Source organism: Chelonoidis abingdonii, chromosome 9 (assembly GCF_003597395.2).
Source record: "Chelonoidis abingdonii isolate Lonesome George chromosome 9, CheloAbing_2.0, whole genome shotgun sequence".
Classification (NCBI taxonomy): domain Eukaryota; kingdom Metazoa; phylum Chordata; order Testudines; family Testudinidae; genus Chelonoidis; species Chelonoidis abingdonii.
The window spans coordinates 1,359,638-1,377,363 of record NC_133777.1 but is presented as its reverse complement, the minus strand read 5'-3'; the positions used below and the strand labels follow the sequence as shown (position 1 = coordinate 1,377,363).

Sequence of the window (17,726 nt, the reverse complement as noted above, 5' to 3'; positions counted from 1 at the left end):
AAAAAAAAAAAAAAAAAAGGTACATTTTTTAGGTTTGAAATTACATAACTCCTGCTCTGGAGTTGTCCAACTGATAGTTTAAAAAGCAAAAATAGATTTAAGGAAAATGTTCAGGCCAGCCCATAATAAGATGAATTATATTGTATTTAGGACAAAGTTAATGGAGACTCAGGTTCTTATATGTACTTTGAAGTTTGGGAACCTTCCCTTCTGTTTTAATGCTGTGGAAATGTACTGCCATGCAAAGTGCTTACAAGCAATGAAGTTTAAAGATCATTGTTGTGGCATCGTTCCATGTTGGAGGAGAATCACTTTAAAGGTCAAGTTGGCCTTTTGCCCCAACCATGAGGATTCTTCAGCAAGATGTTGAAAGATGGTACTCAGATGAGCGCAATAATGGTGATCTTTGCCTTCTCAAAACAGCTGGAACTTTCTGCAAGATGCTTGAACATAATTGCTCTCCCTCAAGTAAAGGGGTACCCACAAAGAGAGTCTGCTTTTTAGTATTATTTATTTGAGAACTGCCTAAAATAGGCTGCCTGAATGGGAGCCCTTGTTCTGTCTGTTGGAAAGCTAGGAAGTATATTGATGTGAATTGCCACGACAGCTGAAACTGTGCATATTCTCAGCAGCAGAACCGGGTTAAAGGCATATGTGGCTCTTCTGCATAAAACTCTGTGAAATCTGTTTCCACTGTGGTTGAACACGGAAGCTTGCTCTCTGTGTTTCTAAGTTTCTAAATGTGCAAATTGGTCTTGTCAGTAGTTCTTATAGGATTTTGTTTTGTATCTGATTTTCCTGTTTTTCCCTCTTTTGTATTTGCATACTAAATGCAGTAAGTAGTTTTACCTTTTATTTAAGTTAAAAAATCTTATGTTTGTGTTCGGAAACTCCAGTTTCATAATTGTATATAAGGTTGGACATTTGAGTGATCCAAAAACACTTGATCAATTTGCTGGTCAAACATTGGTCAAATATGTCAAAAGTGGTTAATATTTTAAAGCACTAATTTATTCGAATAGTAACAAAAAGGAGTAAGACTTTATGATGTCTGGCAGACTGAGCCTTAGATATTTATACCTAATTACAAAAACCAAGTTACTTAACTGAGTTATTTTAACTCCCAGAAATGTGAAACACAATGAAGTGGAGTTCTAAAAAAAAAAGAATAATTATTACCTTTTTTAGCAATGTTAAGTTGGCATTTTAAATGTGAATACTATTGAGACTGAACAGTTACAGAAGAAAAGAAAAATGAAATAAAACAAACACATAGCAACTATAGAAGTCATTTTTAAATGCACTTTCGCTAGGTAGGCAACAGGCCAGCTCTTCAAGCATCTTGCTTTTCATTATCTTTATTCACTTCGTCTGTATCTTTGTCATCAATGTGCATTGATGGCCTGGTATATAAATAAAGACAGACAGACAGAGACATACATACATAGAATGTTCTAGAGAATTCCGGCCAATCAAGATGCTCATCTTTCAATTAGTTCACCTTTTTCCCAGCGGGTGACAATATGTAGTAAAGTAAGTGATCAGGACATTTAAGTAGGCTTGCTAACACTTGGCACTATGATGCAATCAAAAATGTAGGTCCCTACCTACATCTAGGCATTTTTGTGGGAATATATGACCATGGCCAAATAGGTGGTCAGTTGACTTTATTTGGCTGGTCAGTTGACTAGCTTGCCAAGCCTAATTGTATGTAACTTTGCTGGCAAAGAAAAATGTTGTAATGATAGCAGCCAACCAGACTCAGATGATTTCAACATTGTGAAGCCAAAGTGAGAGAGTGCACATCTTCCTTAAAAGCTATGTTTTTTCCCCTCAATGCTTTTAAATAGACCATAATGTCTTACGTGGTGAGTGAAGCTGAATTTTGAGTCTACAAATGAGGGAAATGGGATTAATTTTAGCAAAGTAGCATTAGCTAATCAGTAAACTTGCAATAAATACTTTCTTTTCCCTTACCCCTTCATGGTCTCTGCCCCCCAAAAAACAATTAAGAATTAAAATAGCTGTTTAATTCACCAGTCTGCTTTTCCGTCCTAGATGAATAGCATGGTTAGTCCCTTTACACATTTAAAGGATGGACTTGAAAAGTTTGTAGACACACTGGCAAGAAGATGATATAAAAAATGGGAAAGAGCGAATAGCCATGTGCAGATCCAGCAGCTCCGGTGCATCAGCTGCTGCTCATGGAAAAGGTTCAGAAAAGGGCAACAAAAATGATTAGGGATATGGAGCAGCTTCCATAAGAGGAGAGATTAACGAGACTGGGACTTTTCCACTTGGAAAAAGAGATGACTACGGGGGGATATGATAGAGGTCTATAAAATCATGACTGGTGTGTAGAAAGTAAATAAAGAAATTATTTACACCTCATAAGACAAGATCTAGAAGTCAGCAAATGAAATTAATAGGCAGCAGGTTTAAAACAAGGGAAGCATTTCTTCACACAACACGCAGTCAACCTGTGGAGCTCTTTGCCAGAGGATGTTGTGAAGGCCAAGACTGTAACAAGGTTCAAAAAAGAACTAGATAAATTCATGGAGGATCAGTCCCTCAATGGCTGTTAGTCAGGATGGGCAGGGATGGTATCCCTAGCCTCTGTTTGCCAGAAGCTGGGAATGTCCGACAAGTGATGGATCACTTGATGATTCCCTGTTCTGTTCATTCCCTCTGAAGCACCTGGCACTGGCCACTGTTGGAAGAGAGGGTACTGGGCTAGATGGACTTTTGGTCTGTCCTAGTGTGGCCATTCTTCTCTTTTTCAAAGCAGTAGGAGAGTGAAACTAACATGGGTTGTAATTAGTTTCACTGCGCACAGAGCTCTGTATAGCATCTCTGGCCACCTCTTGTCAATTTAACTGCTGTTGCTTGACAATTTTAGGAGTGGCAGAGAAAGTGGAGCAGTTTGCCTACAGATTCAGGATTAAGGACCTCATATTTTAGAAAACTTAAATTCTACAGAAATTAATGGATTTAGATACTTTTCCCACTCTGGGAAACTGCCTACTTACCAGTAGTAAGTAGGCTGGTCCTTTTTTCAAGCCCCATTCAAAGTGCTTTACAAACAAACATTTAACTTACTTGCAGCACCACAGAGGTTGAATGTCTTGCCCAAGGCAAGGGAACAAACTTTCAATTGTGTGTGGTGGTCTTAGACAACGCTACCTCTGAAAGACTACCAGAAGAAAACTTTCAAACTTACTTGTAATCTTGCTTCGCCTGCCAATCTAGGAAGTGTTACTGGGATGAGAACGCAAGCCAGTGGAAACATTTTTCAGACATTAAAGTGGCAGTGGAGTGTCTTGTGAGTGGGGTTTCTAAGCTTCCCTAATATAAAATAGTTTTTTTATTGGACTATAGAATTTTGAAATAGTTAGTTCTAATAAAGCAGGGCCGCCCAGAGGATTCTGGGGGCCTGGAGTCTTCAGCAGTAATTCTGCAACAGGGGGTCCTTCCACTCCGGGATCCACCACCGAAGTGCCCCGAAGATCTGCAGTGGGGGCCCCCCCACTGCTGAATTACCGTCAAAGCGGGACCCACCGCCGAAGTGCAGCTGGGTCTTCGGTGGTAATCTGGCGGTGGGGGCCCCTGCGGCAGGTCTCTGGGACACTTCGGCGGCGGGTCCCGGAGCGGAAGGACCCCCCGTCGCCAAACTACCGCCGAAGACTGGGCTGCACTTTGGCAGTGGGTCCTGCTTCGGCGGTAATTTGGTGACGGGACATCCTTCTGCCCTGGAGTGGAAGGACCCCCCGCTGGCAAAGACCCAGAGTGGAAGAAGCTCCGGGGGCCCGGGCCACATGAGAGTTTTCCGGGGCCCCCGGAGCAAGTGAAGGATCCTGCCCCAGGGGCCCCGAGAAACTCTCGTGGGGGCCCCTGTGGGGCCTGGGGCAAATTGCCCCATTTGCGCCCCCCTACCCAGCCGGCCGGCCCTATAGTAAAGCCCCCCACTAAATCTCTCTTGCAGCAAGCAAACATGTTCCTTACCTGCAGGTGAGTCCTTGGATGGTAGCTGCCGCTGTTTCCTTTTTATTGTTAGGTTTATCTGGTACTTTTCAAAGTTCTCTTTTTTTGTGTGTTTAATGTGAGCCATCGTGATTATAGTACTACTGCTGAAGAAAAGCAGATTCCTGTTGCCAGGGATCGCTAGAACACTCCAGACTATCCTGGACTTGCTACACCCTTAACTTACATTCACTTTCTCTTCTGCCTACTCAGCAATCTTGTCCTTCTGCCACTTGTGGTTCTCTGCAATTCCTCTTCATTCCAGCCACTTAGTCACTTCAGCTATGTCTACACTACAAACTTCAGGGACTTTTGAGACCTTCTTACAGAGTGTTTTGGAATAGAAATGACTCACCCTTAGATCTCTGGGAGCTAGGTATCAGGTTCCCAGCATGTAACTTTCTCCATCCCATGATGCCATCCATATCCCATAATTTTCCATGCCTTCTTTTTAAATCTCATAAACCTGTGGAACACTTTTTCCTCTCCCTTTTCTTGACAGAAGCATGGAGCCCTCAGAGCTCCATGCTATTCTCATGAATGTTACAAATACAGGATGCATAATTGACCTATAGGAAGTACCACAGCAACAGGGGACATGACTATTTCTTTGAGGACAGTTTGCTGAGAGGCCATTCAGAGTTGTTGCCAACATTCACAGAGCAGCTATAGATGGTAGAGCACTGCTTCTTGGAGCGAAAAACAAGCACTGACTGGTGGAATCACATAGTAATGTCGAGCAATGGCTGCAGAACTTTTGGGTTTGAAAGGCCTCATTCCTGGATCTGTGCGCCGAGCTCATCCCAGCCCTCTAGTTCAACAGCACCACAATGAGAGCTGTGTTGACAGTGGGGAAGTGAGTGGCTATCACGTTGTGCAAGCTTGCAATGCCAGATTGCTACTGTCAGTGTGAAATCATTTTGGGACTGGAAAATCTACAGTGGGGCTGTCGTTATGCAAGTGTGTAGGTCCATGAATCAGCTCCTGCTATGCAAGGCTTTGATTCTGGACAGTGTGCAGGACATAGCAGTTGTGTTTGCAACAATGGGGTTCCCAAACTGCGATGGGGCAATAGACTTTGCACATCCTTTTTTGGCGCTAGCCCACCTTGTCATTGAGTACATCAGCAGAAAGGGCTTCTCTTCTGTGGTTATGAAAACATTGGTGAATCCCTGGAGACACTTCCCCAATATTGGTGTGGGCTGGTCAGGGAAGGTACTTGCCACCTGCATCTTAAGAATACATGACTTTTCAGAAAGCTGCAAGCTGGGACATTTTTTCCTGACTGGTGAATATTGAAATGCAATGGTGATTCTGGACGGACCGAGTTTACCCCTGGTTCCCCTGGCTTATGAAGCAGTGCACTGGCCACCTGGACAATACCAAAAGGAGATTAAACTACTGGCTCCACATGTGCAGAACAACAGTTGAATGTGCTTTTGGTAGATCGGAGGGATGGTGGTGGTGGTTACTCACTAGACTGAATCTCAGTGAGAAATATATGGTTATAGCTGCCTGTGGTGTCCTGCATAATGTCTGTGAGGCAAAGGGGGAAATTGCTGCCAGGGAGGAGGTGAAGCAGTGTCTGCTGACTTTGAACAGCCAGACAAAGGCCTTTACAAGAGCTCAACAGGGAGCTATGTGGTTGAAGGAGGCTTTTGAAAGAACACTTGAACAGTCCTGTAGCTCACCATTCTGCAATGGACTATTATCTGGGCCTGAAGCTTTGGGTGCTGTTAGAAATGGTGTAGTGCTTGCTGTCAGTTATAAATGTACTGTTTTTCTGAACCTACGCATTCTGTGGTGCTGTATGTTTACAAGCACTGTGTGCTTTGAGTCCTGCTATGCATTCTGCAGTGTTTGTCGTGAACTAATAAAGATTTTATTCTTCAAAAACAGAAATTTATTGAGAAACAAAAACAGTGCAAAAAACCAATGTACAAAAAACTAGCAATGCAATGCAAACATTTAACAGAACAGAACTTTAAAATTGGAATCACAGCAAACGTTTCTGTCCATTTTCAGGGCACAAATGTAGGTCATTGTGACTACACAAACACTAACTGTGCATTGATCGGTGTATGTGTCTAGTGGATAGAACTAGCATTGTTGCTTGGGCAGTTGCACTCAAGAAGGGGGAGCTGCTAGGTGTGCTCACCAAGGGGGGTAGTCAAGAAAAGGCATTTCAAAAACTTCGGATGTGGGGGGTTAAATGGAGTGGTAGCTTCTGGTCTCTGTGTCGCTTAGGCAATGGAGTTTACAACTGTGACCACAATGGTCACTTGTTGCAAGAAATGGGGCATTATGGGACAGCTGTTGGAAGACTGCAGGTTGTACAGTGTTCATACTTACACTGCATCAGTCTCTGCAGATCAACCATATCTCTGCACCATTTGGGAAGGTGGTATTAGTATATTGCTGTAACAGGGTGCTTAAGTTGACTGGAGACAAATTTAAGCGTAGACACATGCACAAATAGGTTGACCCAAGGTGACTTACGTTGACCTAACTTTGTAGTCTACTCTGTACCATCTCTTCAAACGTTTTTCCTCAATGGAAAGATGTAAATAGTGGGGTCCCCCAAGGCCCTGTGCTGGGACCTGTGCTGTTAAGATATTCATAGATCTGGAAAAGAGGGTGAATAGTAAGGTGGCAAAGTTTGCAGACAATACAAAATTACTCAGGATAGTTAAGTATGAAGCTGACTACAGAGAGTCACAAAGGGATCTCACAGAACCGAGTGACTGGGCAACAAAATTGCAAATGAAATTCAGTGTTAAGTCCAAAGTAATGAACACTGGAAAAAATATTCTCAGTTTTACATGCAAAATGATGTAAATAAATTAGCTATTACCACTTAAGAAAGCGATCTTAGAGTCGTCATGAATAGTTCTCTGAAAACATCTGCTCAGTGTGCAGTGGCAAGCAAAAAAGCTAACGTTAAGAATCATTAGGCCTGGGATATATATAAAACAGAAAATATCCTAATGCCACTATTTAAATCTATGGTAAAAACACAACTCGAATATTGCATACAGTTCTGGTTGTCACATTACAAAAAAGATACATTAAAGTTGGGAAAGGTACAGAGAGGGGCAACAAAAACAATTGGGGGATGGAACAGCTTCCATGCAAGAATAGATGAAAAAGACTTTGGACTGTTCAGCTAGAAAAGAGCTGACTAAGAGAGGATAAGATGGGGGTCTGTAAAATCATGAATGGTGTGGAGAAAGTGAATAGGGAAGTGTTATTTACTCCTTCTCATAGCACAGGAACCAGGGGTCACCCAATTAAATTAATAGGCAGCAGGTTTAAAACAAGCATAAGGAAGTACTTCCTCACACAACCGTAGTCAGCCTGTTGAACACATTGTCAGGGGATGTTAAGGTGAAAAACAGAGTTCAAAAAAGAATTAAAGAAGTTCATGGTGAATAGGTTCATCCGTGGTGGTTATGTCAGAAGGACAGTCCCATGCTCCAGGTGTCCCTAAACCTCCAACTGCCAGAAACTGGGACTGGACATCAGGGGATGGATCACTTGAAATGTCCATGTTCTGTTCATTCCCTCTGAAACATCTGGCACTGGCCGCTGTCAGAGACAAGATGCTGGGCTGGATGGGCCACCAATCTGACCCAATATGGCCACTCTTACATTCTTATTACCTTTTAATAAACTTCCTTTAGCCCGCAGTTTACTTTAAACCTTACTGTTTCTTTGTTATTATCTTACTGTGTCTTGCTGCATAGTTCGTAGGAGTACTTGAATCTTCACTGCTCTTCAATTTCAGCATTCTTTTTTTATTCATATGTTCCCGTTCTTGTTCAAAGGACTAAATTCCATTCTAACTGAAAGAATGGAGTGCTCTTAAAGCTGCCTAGAAAGTGAGAATAGAATACATCATACGGCTGCACAGCTGCACTGGTAATGAACATTGTGTTGCATAAAGTATGTAAGGATGAATTGAAATGTATGTAAGAATTTCCTGGCTCCAACTCTGTTGAACTACACTGCTGTTCTAACATTTGTCTGCGGAAGCTGGTTATGTCTGAAAGGAGATGGGACAAATTTGACATGTAAAAGTTCAATTTCAGAGCTAATTCACAGCAGAAGGTAAAGATTAAATAGTATTAGAATCATGCCAACCCTTTAGAACTAACACTGATTTGTGACTTAATTAAGGCTTATTCCTTTTAGTTTACTTATGTCCTTTGGTAGAAAGAAGGTACCATATATAGAATGGTACTGTACATGAGGTGGGGGGTGGTTTTAATTTCAGGGGTGTAGAGGAAGAATCTCTGCTCCTGGATGTTGCATATTGAAAATAGGCCTATTAAAATAGTTTTCCACTTGTGATGTAGAGTGACAGTATATATTATCTTGATTTAGACTAACTGATCCCTTTAGAAATTTTATGCAGTCAACAAATTAGGGATAAAATTCCCATATCTCTTTAAGATAATTTCTAAAAAGAGTATAAATGAAGGAATAGAAATGTCTACTGAATGCATTTTGGGAGAGTTAATTACAAACTGTGTGGTTCAGGGATTTAGTGCAAGAAGAGGAACAGTTGATGGAAGAAAGGAAAAAGAGAAAAGAAGACAAGAAAAAGAAGGAAGCTGCTCAAAAAAAGGTATGTGAATCATTTTAAGGTTTTTTGGTTTTTTTTTTTTTTACAATAGGATTTGGCTTTGTTTTTTTCCTCAGACTAATTTTGCTTATTGTAATATAGCTGTTAAAGATAAGCCTATTTTTTTTAATCTCATCATTGCCTTGTGCTTTGGAAGTGCTATCATCAAGTAACTGTCTTTCTGAACATCTTTACTTAACTTGCAGGCATAGTTTCTTCAAAGCTAAAGATCTTGTTTAGATATCCATTTAGCTCACAGATCTTCAGCTGACAGGGATGTTTCTGGATGCAAGCCTATGAATACACAGTGTGAAGACTGACCATAGTATAAAATGTTTTTTAAGATAGTTGTTTTTAGCTGTTAGCCTTATTTTAATACACCTGATTAGCCTTCTGTGATGAATGTGACTCTTCATCACACATGCTTTATCAAAGATGGATAAAATTAAAACATTGGCAGCAGGGAGTAGGGTTTAAGACTAATTATGGTAAAGTGCTTTGAAGATATAAGAGCATTGAGTGAATACTAGGAATTATTCCTGAGACATTTTTTAAAGAAAAAATACAAAATTATTTTTTGGGTAATGCTAAAACAGTATCTGTCAGTCATTAGTATTTAACATTGTAGATGCCCCGGTTGAGAGAAGCCTGTAAATCTGGTTAAGAACATATTTCCATTTCAGACTTCCAGTTCCTAGAAGGAGACATCTAAAATAAGCCCAGCTCTCAATCTTTTTCTCGATCCTCCTGAGCAATGTTAAATGTTCAGTTCATATGCAGAAAAATAGCTAGTCATTTCTGCAACACAGACCTCTTGTCAAAATAAAGGGGTTTATCTCATTTAGAAAAAGTAAGTACACACCTAATTCTGTTATCTCGCACCCCCCCCTCAGTCGTCATCTTTTTCTGGAACGTTTTTTAGAAAAGATGGGGTGTTTTCTTATAACCCAGAATGAGACCCTGTGTAAGCTTTATAGCAGCAACAACAAACTGTATAAGGACTTGCTTCACTAGTGCACAACTCCATCACTACTGCTCAAGTACAAATGCATAAATCATTTTCTGTTAGGGTTCAAAATCTTCCAGCAATACCCTTAATTAAAAAGGAGATTCTTTGCTCATGGGATCTTTGGCTTCACTTTTTTTTCCTGAGATGATGCTTCATAGATGTCAATGTGGAACAAAGCATCTTAATATAAGGGCAGGTCTACAATACTGCTTAGGTCAAGCTAACTTGTGTCGCTCAGAGGTGTGAAAAGACCCCCAACAACCACCACCGCCATCCTGGGTGACGCAAGCTACAGTGAGCCAAGAGCTGTCCACACCAGCGCTGTCGGCTGGAGGCGCTCTCTGTCCCGCTGGCATAGCTTCCAGTCAGTGAGGATGTTACTTGGCTTCAGAAGGGGAGAAGGGACTGTTTCACACTGCCATGTAGCACCTGGTATGGGAGCTCTACTATTTTATTACACTTACATATTTGTATCCATACAAGCATGTCGAGCTCTAGGCACAGAGCAGTGATTGCACCTACAGTACAAAACTCAGCAGTTCAAAATTACTATAAAAACTTCCCTAGCCAGCAAAATAAATTTCTCCTCCAGATTTGATAGCCTTGATGAGTGTAAGCTAGGTCAAAAGCTATGACACAGAATATCAGAGACATTTATAGTGTAACAGGCTTTTTTTTTGGAGTGAGGAAAAAGGGCTGCAACTCCTTTTAGCATTTTAGGAGCTTGGAGTGTAGAGTTGACGAAGAGAATTCTAAACTTGAGTCCAGTAAAAGTTTTGTTGCATTCAGCATAAACAGCCATTGAACTATTTACACTTTTTTTTCAGTTCCGGTAACTGATACAATATAACATACCAATAATAGCTTTTCTTCTCTTTAAAAAAGAATTTGCACATATTGGCCACCCTTGAGTGTTGTTCAAAAATTCCCAAGCAAATGTAGTTTTATATATATACCAAATACTTTGCAGTACAAGGAAACAAGAAAATAGATTTTCTACTGTGCCTAGAAGTTGGACAGTATAAAAATCTGTGTATACTTCCTTGCTTTTATCAGTTCTTGGCCAAAAAAAAATTAATATGAAGTACAGAATTTGCTAATACTGTGAACTGCTGATTTCTTTAACAGATGAGTGGACATGATAGAAAAGGGCATTAATAACTTTTCAGTATAATCAGCCCTCACTGTTTCTTACTGTGCTAATATTTAAACACAATTATCAGATCTGTCAATCTTGACTACTCAGGATTTCATTGCAGAGCACTGTGGTAAGGTCTCATATTACTAAGTCATAACTGATTTTAATGAATATTGTATGCTGCAGAACATTTATTATGACACTAATATTTTATGAACACACATGAAAGGGATACTGTGAAGTTAAATCTCACTTCTGCTTTGAAAATATTTTGCTCTCTTGTTACAGTAATTGTCTGTTACTTGTATGTCAGAGCTCGGGGTGGAAGGGGGGGAACCATTATTTACTTCATGCTTTTTAGAGCATCGCATGCACTGTCTTCGCTTGTGTAACTGGACCTACACAAATGGGGGCACTTCAGTACATCAGGAAGAGAGGAATATTTTGTTATCTCGTGATATAGTTTATCAACGCAGACCTTTTATCTTGGCCCTTTCACACGGGTAAATCTAAAGGTAGCTTGTCAAACTTCTGCAGGCTCTTGAAAAGTGAAGATTTTAGATTTGTTCTGCACACCCACACTCCTTTGAGTTTTTCTGTTTATTATGATTGGGGATTGTTTTGAGCTGTGCAGTTTTCATAATCTAAACTAAAAATTGTTCTCCCTCCTATGACTTTTGCTAGGCAAATAAATACTGATAATTTTAACTCATTCTAAACTGGGTTGGATTAGAAATGATTGTATGATCCATTTGGCCTTCTGTTGGTATCATGTTTTTAAACCGCTTTGCAGCTATAAAGTGAGGGCTGGTGGAAGAGGGGACATGATCTGCAGCTGTCCACTTTCGATATACCAAAACATGTTAAAAGAAAAGCAGGCAGGAGTCTATTGTGAGACTATACTGATGCAGAAAAGATCTCAAAAGAACAATGTGTACAAATTAACACTGTTCCTTTTTTGTTGTAGGCCATTGAACAAAAAATCAAAGGTAAGTTACTTTAAAGATATTTATATTTTGTAGTGTTTGAATAGGTATTTTAATTTGTGTTTGAATTAAAAGGGAGGGTCTGAAACATTTTAACTCAGCCTGAAAAGATAGGGTGTGAGACAACATAAGAGTGCCAATGGTGTATCTAGTGGTCCAAAAAAAAAAACAGAAAGGAAAATTGTTCATAGTTTGGTTGATATATTCCTTCACTCTTATTCACCTTTTCTTATTTATTTGTATAGCACTATGCGCACAAGCAGCGTTCTGCTTTATCTTCTTCTCCTTCATTTTTCTCTTCCTCTTCTCCTTTCATTTAAAAAAAAAAAAATTGCATCCTCCTACCAATCCAGCCGTATTGTAGGTTTTGGGATGTAGTTAATCTATTTGAGGCAGTTCTTCCAAATGTGCTGTTAGTGCACATGGACATCAGAGTGATAGGCACAGTAATTGCCCATCTATCTCTGAAGTGAAATGACACATCCAGCAGTTTTATCTTGGTGTAAAGGGCTGGGATTCCCATGTCTGTGAGCTCTAATTTAGCTCAAGAACAAATTGAGAGTATTGTGATTAATTTGAATATTTGTATTGTATATTTTGATTCCTTTCAAGTACTTGCTATATCTTTAAGATATAGAAAATACATATCTACTTTATGTAGGCATAACTTCCTTTTTTCATTCTAATTCAGGTAGTGTTGAGAATTTTATAGTTATATATTTATGCAGGGGGCTAACATTTGCTAAATTCTTTATCTTTAGAAACACTATATTTCGTTAAATATTAAGCCTTGAGACAAATTTATAGTAATTTTTTAACAATTAAATGTTAGCTAGTCATAGTGGCTCAAGATCAGGTGGTGAATTCTCCATATAAAGGTGCATTCTCATCTTTCTGCCTAGTGTATACAGCAGTAATTACTTGATACTTTAAGATGAGCTTATATCTAGTTTCCTCAATTTGCAGTGGATTAATTGAGTTGACAACTTGTACTGAAAAGCTAAATTCTATAGCATAATAGGCTCCTAATACATTAAGGGTTTGTGTGGGAAGGAAGTGTGTTTTTATATATATGAAAACTGGTGACAGAAATCAAAGGAATAAAGGTATCTTTATGTTCATAGAATAGTTACACTGCTTTGAGGCAAAAAGAGCTGCTACATTGTGCGTGCTGGAGTTTTTAATGCACTGTTCTTTCATTAATTGGATTTATGAACCTACATTAGGAGACTAACTTCCTTAAATCCTGAATCTGCAGCCATCTTGTGCATCCAATGCCATTGTCTATAGAATCTGTCTCTTAAGGCTTGATCCTGGACTCATTAGGCAATGGGAGTTTTGCCATTGACTTCAGTGGGTTCAGGACTGAACACTTAATGAAATGGCAGACATAGCATCATGGAATCATAGGACTCGGGGGGACCTTGAGAGGTCAGCTAGTCTAATCCCCTGCACTCATGGCAGGACTAAGTATTATCTAGACCAGTGGTCCCCAAACTTGTTCTGCTGCTTGTGCAGGGAAATCTCCTCCCTGGCCGGGCTCCTTTGTTTACCTGCTGCGTCCGTGAGTTCAGCTGATCGCGGCTCCCAGTGGCCGCGGTTCGCTGCTCCAGGCCCATGGGAGCTGCTGGAAATGGTGGCCAGTATGTCCCTCGGCACACATTGCTTCCAGCAGCTCCCATTGCCCTGGAGCAGCGAACCGCGGCCACTGGGAGCTGCGATCGGCTGAACCTGCGGATGCAGCAAGAAAACAAACTGGCCCAGCCTGCCAGGGGCTTTCCCCGCACAAGTGGCGGAACAAGTTTGGGAACCACTGATGTAGACCATCCCTGACAGGTGTTTGGAGATTTTTAAAAGCAGGTTAGACTGATGGAAATTCCACAAGCTCCCTAGGCAACTTATTCCAGTACTTAATCACCCTGACGGTTAGGAAGATTTTTCCTAATGTCCAACCTAAACTGTCCTTACTGCAATTTAAGCCCATTGCTTCTTGTCCTATCCTCAGCAGTTAAGAACATTTTTTCTCCCTCCTCCTTGTAACAACCTTTTATGTACTTGAAAATGGTTATCGTTTCCCCTCTGTCTTCTCTTCTCCAGACTAAAAAAAACAATTTTTTCAATCTTCCTTCATAGATCATGTTTTCTAGACCTGTAATCATTGTTGTTGCTCTTCTCTGGACTTTCTCCAGTTTGTCCACTTCTTTCCTGAAATGTGGTGTCCAGAACTGGACAAAATACTCCAGTTGAGGCCTAATCAACATGGAATAGAGCGGAAGAATTACTTCTCATGACTTGCTTACAACACTCCTGCTAATACATCCCAGAATAATTCTTTTGTTTTTTGCAGCACTGTTACACTGTCCACTCATACTTAGCTTGTGATCCACGATGACCTCCCCCCTCCCCAGATTCCTTTCTACAGTACTTCTTCCTAGGCAGTCATTTCCTATTTTGTATGTGTGCAACTGATTTATTCCTTCCTAAGTGGAGTACTTTTGCATTTGTCTTTATTGAATTTAATTCCATTTCTCCAGTTTGTCCATACCATTTTGAATTTTAATGGTATCCTCCAAAGCACTTGCAACCCCTCCCAGCTTGGTATCATCTGTGAACTTTATAAGTGTACTCTCCATGCCATTATCTAAATCATTAATGAAGATATCAATGAGAACCAGACCCAGAACAGATCTCTTCAGGATCTCACTCGATATGCCCTTCCAGCTTGACTGTGAACCATTGATAACTCTCTTGGAAAACCGTTCCCACCAGTTATGCACCCATCTTATAGTAGCTCCATCTAGGTTTTATTTTCCTGGTTTGTTTATGAGAAGGTCATGCAAGACAGTATTAAAATAATAGGTATATCTCCTATTATTTATTTATCTCCTAAAACTGGAAGGGACCTCAAAAGGTCGAGTCCAGCCCCCTGCCGTCACTAGCAGGACCAAGTACTGATTTTTGCCCCAGATCCTTAAGTGGCCCCCTCAAGGAGTGAACGCACAACCCTGGGTTTAGCAGGCCAATGCTCAAACCACTGAGCTATCCCTCCCCCCCTTACTAAAGTCAAGATGTTACCACAGCTACCACTCCCCCACCTCTTCGGAAGGCTTGTACCCTGTCAAAGAATCTCACATTCCTGGAGCCCTCTATAGTAGATATATATTTTCGCTTAATTTATTTAGGCTTCCTTTTTTAGCCAGTGCATGGAATTACAATTAATTGTCTCATCTACCAAATAAGTGTTTCTCTTCTCCTATAGCCACTCTTACATAGCCAGATGCCACAATAAAAAAGATGATATGCTAACAGCCATGCATAGACCTTCCAACTGTAGAATTATGAATAGTGTCACTTCTTAAAAATATTCTACAGTAATAAATTAAACTAGGAAAGACTGAGGGACAGAATAGAAAAATGGTAAATGTTTTGCTCTATAAAACGGTACTGTGCATTCTAAAGTCACAGTTGACATGTCTCACACTGTCTTGAGAAGTGATAGTGATGCTCACAACTGAGGGAATAAAGATGCCGACACTTTTGTCCTTGTTAGATTTTCAGCTTTTGTCAACTGAAATGTAATGTGCTTTATTAGTGTAAATACCCAACTCTAACTTTAATATGTTACTTTATTTCCTTAACTATATTTTACTATAAAAGTGGGGGGGGGGGAATTTTAAGATATGTCAAACATGCTGGCAGTCGCTTTTAATAAGCATAGATGTTATGGGATTCAATAGTGAAGCTGTTTCAAACCATATTTTCACGTCAGAATTTGTCATCTGTGTTATGCAAACCCAATTCACTGTTTCATCATAGCATTGAAGATGAAAATTAAATATTTTATTAGTTTCCAAGTTTCCATTATGTTAATTTCTTAAAATATTATGTGGCTGAGTTGAAGATAGAATACAATAGTATAGGATTGCTAAGTAATTCATAATAAAGTTCTTTATTGCAGAAAATTACATTAAAATTGTAATAAACCCCTCCCCCCAAACTCTCAGTTGAGTCTAAAATGCATTTATGTGTAGGATCACTTTTTGCACTCTTTTCATCCTAATAGTTCCAGAACCCCACTGTCATAAACCCTTTTTCTTGGAATGGAATAAAGTAGTGTGACATTACTAGCAAATTTTGATTATACCCCTGTTCAAATGGAAATATTGAAACAGTTAAGAAGGTGACAGTAGTGTAGATATTTCAGTCATAGCTGTTTGATACATTAGCATTGACATGGTTGTATTTTGTATACAGTTTTTCAATTAAACATTTTTTCTAGCTTTTTAAGTTTAAATGTATTCAGCAATTCAATAATTCCTACGTTCCTCAGAGGAGGGCACTATGTATATGTTCAGAACCTAGCACAGAAGGTCCATGATCTCGATTGGGACCTGTAGGTATTATATGTAAATTAAATGTAAAGTTTTGGAAAGTGCTTTGAGATCTTTACCAATTAAATGTGTTATTGAACTGCCAAACATTATGGTGGTGGTCTACTCTAACTTACACAGTAGCCTGGTATAATAGCTTTTATTGAATTTAACTTGTAATACTATTCAAGGTAAACAAATCTTCCCATTCATCATGAATATCCCATTCAAAAGAAATCTCTCAAACCCCACTTCAGCTATGTAAAGAAAACATTATACAATGAGTATTTAGCTTGCATTTTGCCACAAAATACCAGCTTCCTAGACTCTTCAGCAAACAAGATGCTGTCACTGTAAATATGGGGTGGGGGGTGTGTGTGCAGGACAGTACTTTGTAATGTGAAACATTTCCTTTACACATTGTATTTCAAGATACATAGGTAATATTTTAGTGAAATAATTTTTAAAACTATGTGGTAGGGTTAAAGCTGTCACTCATGCTGTTGAGTCTTCTAGTACTTTGAAAATAGTAAAAGGTAGATCATCAATTCCGATTTTCAGCTTTTTCTCTATTTCCCTGTTTTGTGGAAGGGCTAGGCATAAAACTAATGCTTTTGTTGCAGAATAGGATAAACTCTGGATCACCACTGAAATAGAAAGTGCCTTTAAAAATAACTGGATATGGAATTGAATTCCTTTACTCATATTTCCTACCTTTTGAAACTTCTCATTCATCTGTTCTCTGTGAAACAAAACTCTCCATGCTCACAGAAGTTTTGTTTTCCACTTGTATAACTGCTTTACCTTAATAGAAAACTGTTATATTAGCTTTCAAAGCTTATAGGTAGAAAAAAGAAAAAAAATGAACTGAGCTATGAATACTTGCTGTTAAAATTCCCCATATAAATGCCTTATAATTTACCTTTCTACGGATCTGCAGGGGTTAATAAATTGGCAAACAGATATTTTCCAGATCAGCTAGCTGAGCTTACATCTGCGGCCATTTTTCCACAACGAAAATTCTAGCATTACATCTTACGTGTGTCGGCTTGAAAGCCAGACTTCCTCTGTTTGCCCTTCAGCATTCCAGAACTGACAACTCTTTGGGGCATGACATGCAAGGAAAGTGTATTACAGTACAGTTTTTAAGTGGTCAGCTTAAGCAGTAATAAGAAAAGAACACTTAAATGACAGTTTGGTGCTGTTCTTTGTGTGCTTTAGCCGCTGATTTGATCTATGTAAGCTGATTTTGTTTGGGTGAAACTGTTCTCCATCTGCATTAAAGTTGTTCAAACAGCTGCCATTTTTTTTATTGGAGGGGGGAGTTTGTCACTGGGCCCCTACTCCAGGAGGAGTTGGCAAGCAGTACTGTTGTAGCAGTAAAATGACACCATGCTTCTCCTCCATTTTCTAATGAAATCTGCAGAGTGGGAAAGCAACACAAGTTGGAAGCGTCTTTCTTTGGAATCTCTCTGTAAACTGTTGTTTCTGTCACGGTCGTGCAGACTGTAACTTCAGCTTCCACTGCTTTGTGGGTTTTCAGCAGGTTTGTTGTTTATGAAAATCTCTCCTTATA

At 39.6% G+C, this 17,726-nt stretch overlaps 1 protein-coding gene across 18 annotated transcripts in view; it reads left to right on the top strand.

The window, feature by feature from the left end:
- TNRC6A (trinucleotide repeat containing adaptor 6A) overlaps positions 1-17,726 on the top strand; it is a 232,965-nt gene that overhangs the window by 175,744 nt on the left and 39,495 nt on the right. For 15 of the 18 annotated variants that reach the window (XM_075069117.1, XM_075069123.1, XM_075069113.1 and 12 more), the window contains 2 exons: positions 8,563-8,650; positions 11,762-11,783. The exons of 2 other annotated variants lie outside the window; for them this stretch is intronic. In XM_075069117.1, the coding sequence (XP_074925218.1) occupies positions 8,563-8,650; positions 11,762-11,783 (110 nt within the window). Of the gene's footprint in view, positions 1-8,562; positions 8,651-11,761; positions 11,784-17,461; positions 17,697-17,726 lie in introns of those variants that run through there. One more of the 18 variants, XM_075069119.1, reaches the window with a different exon arrangement.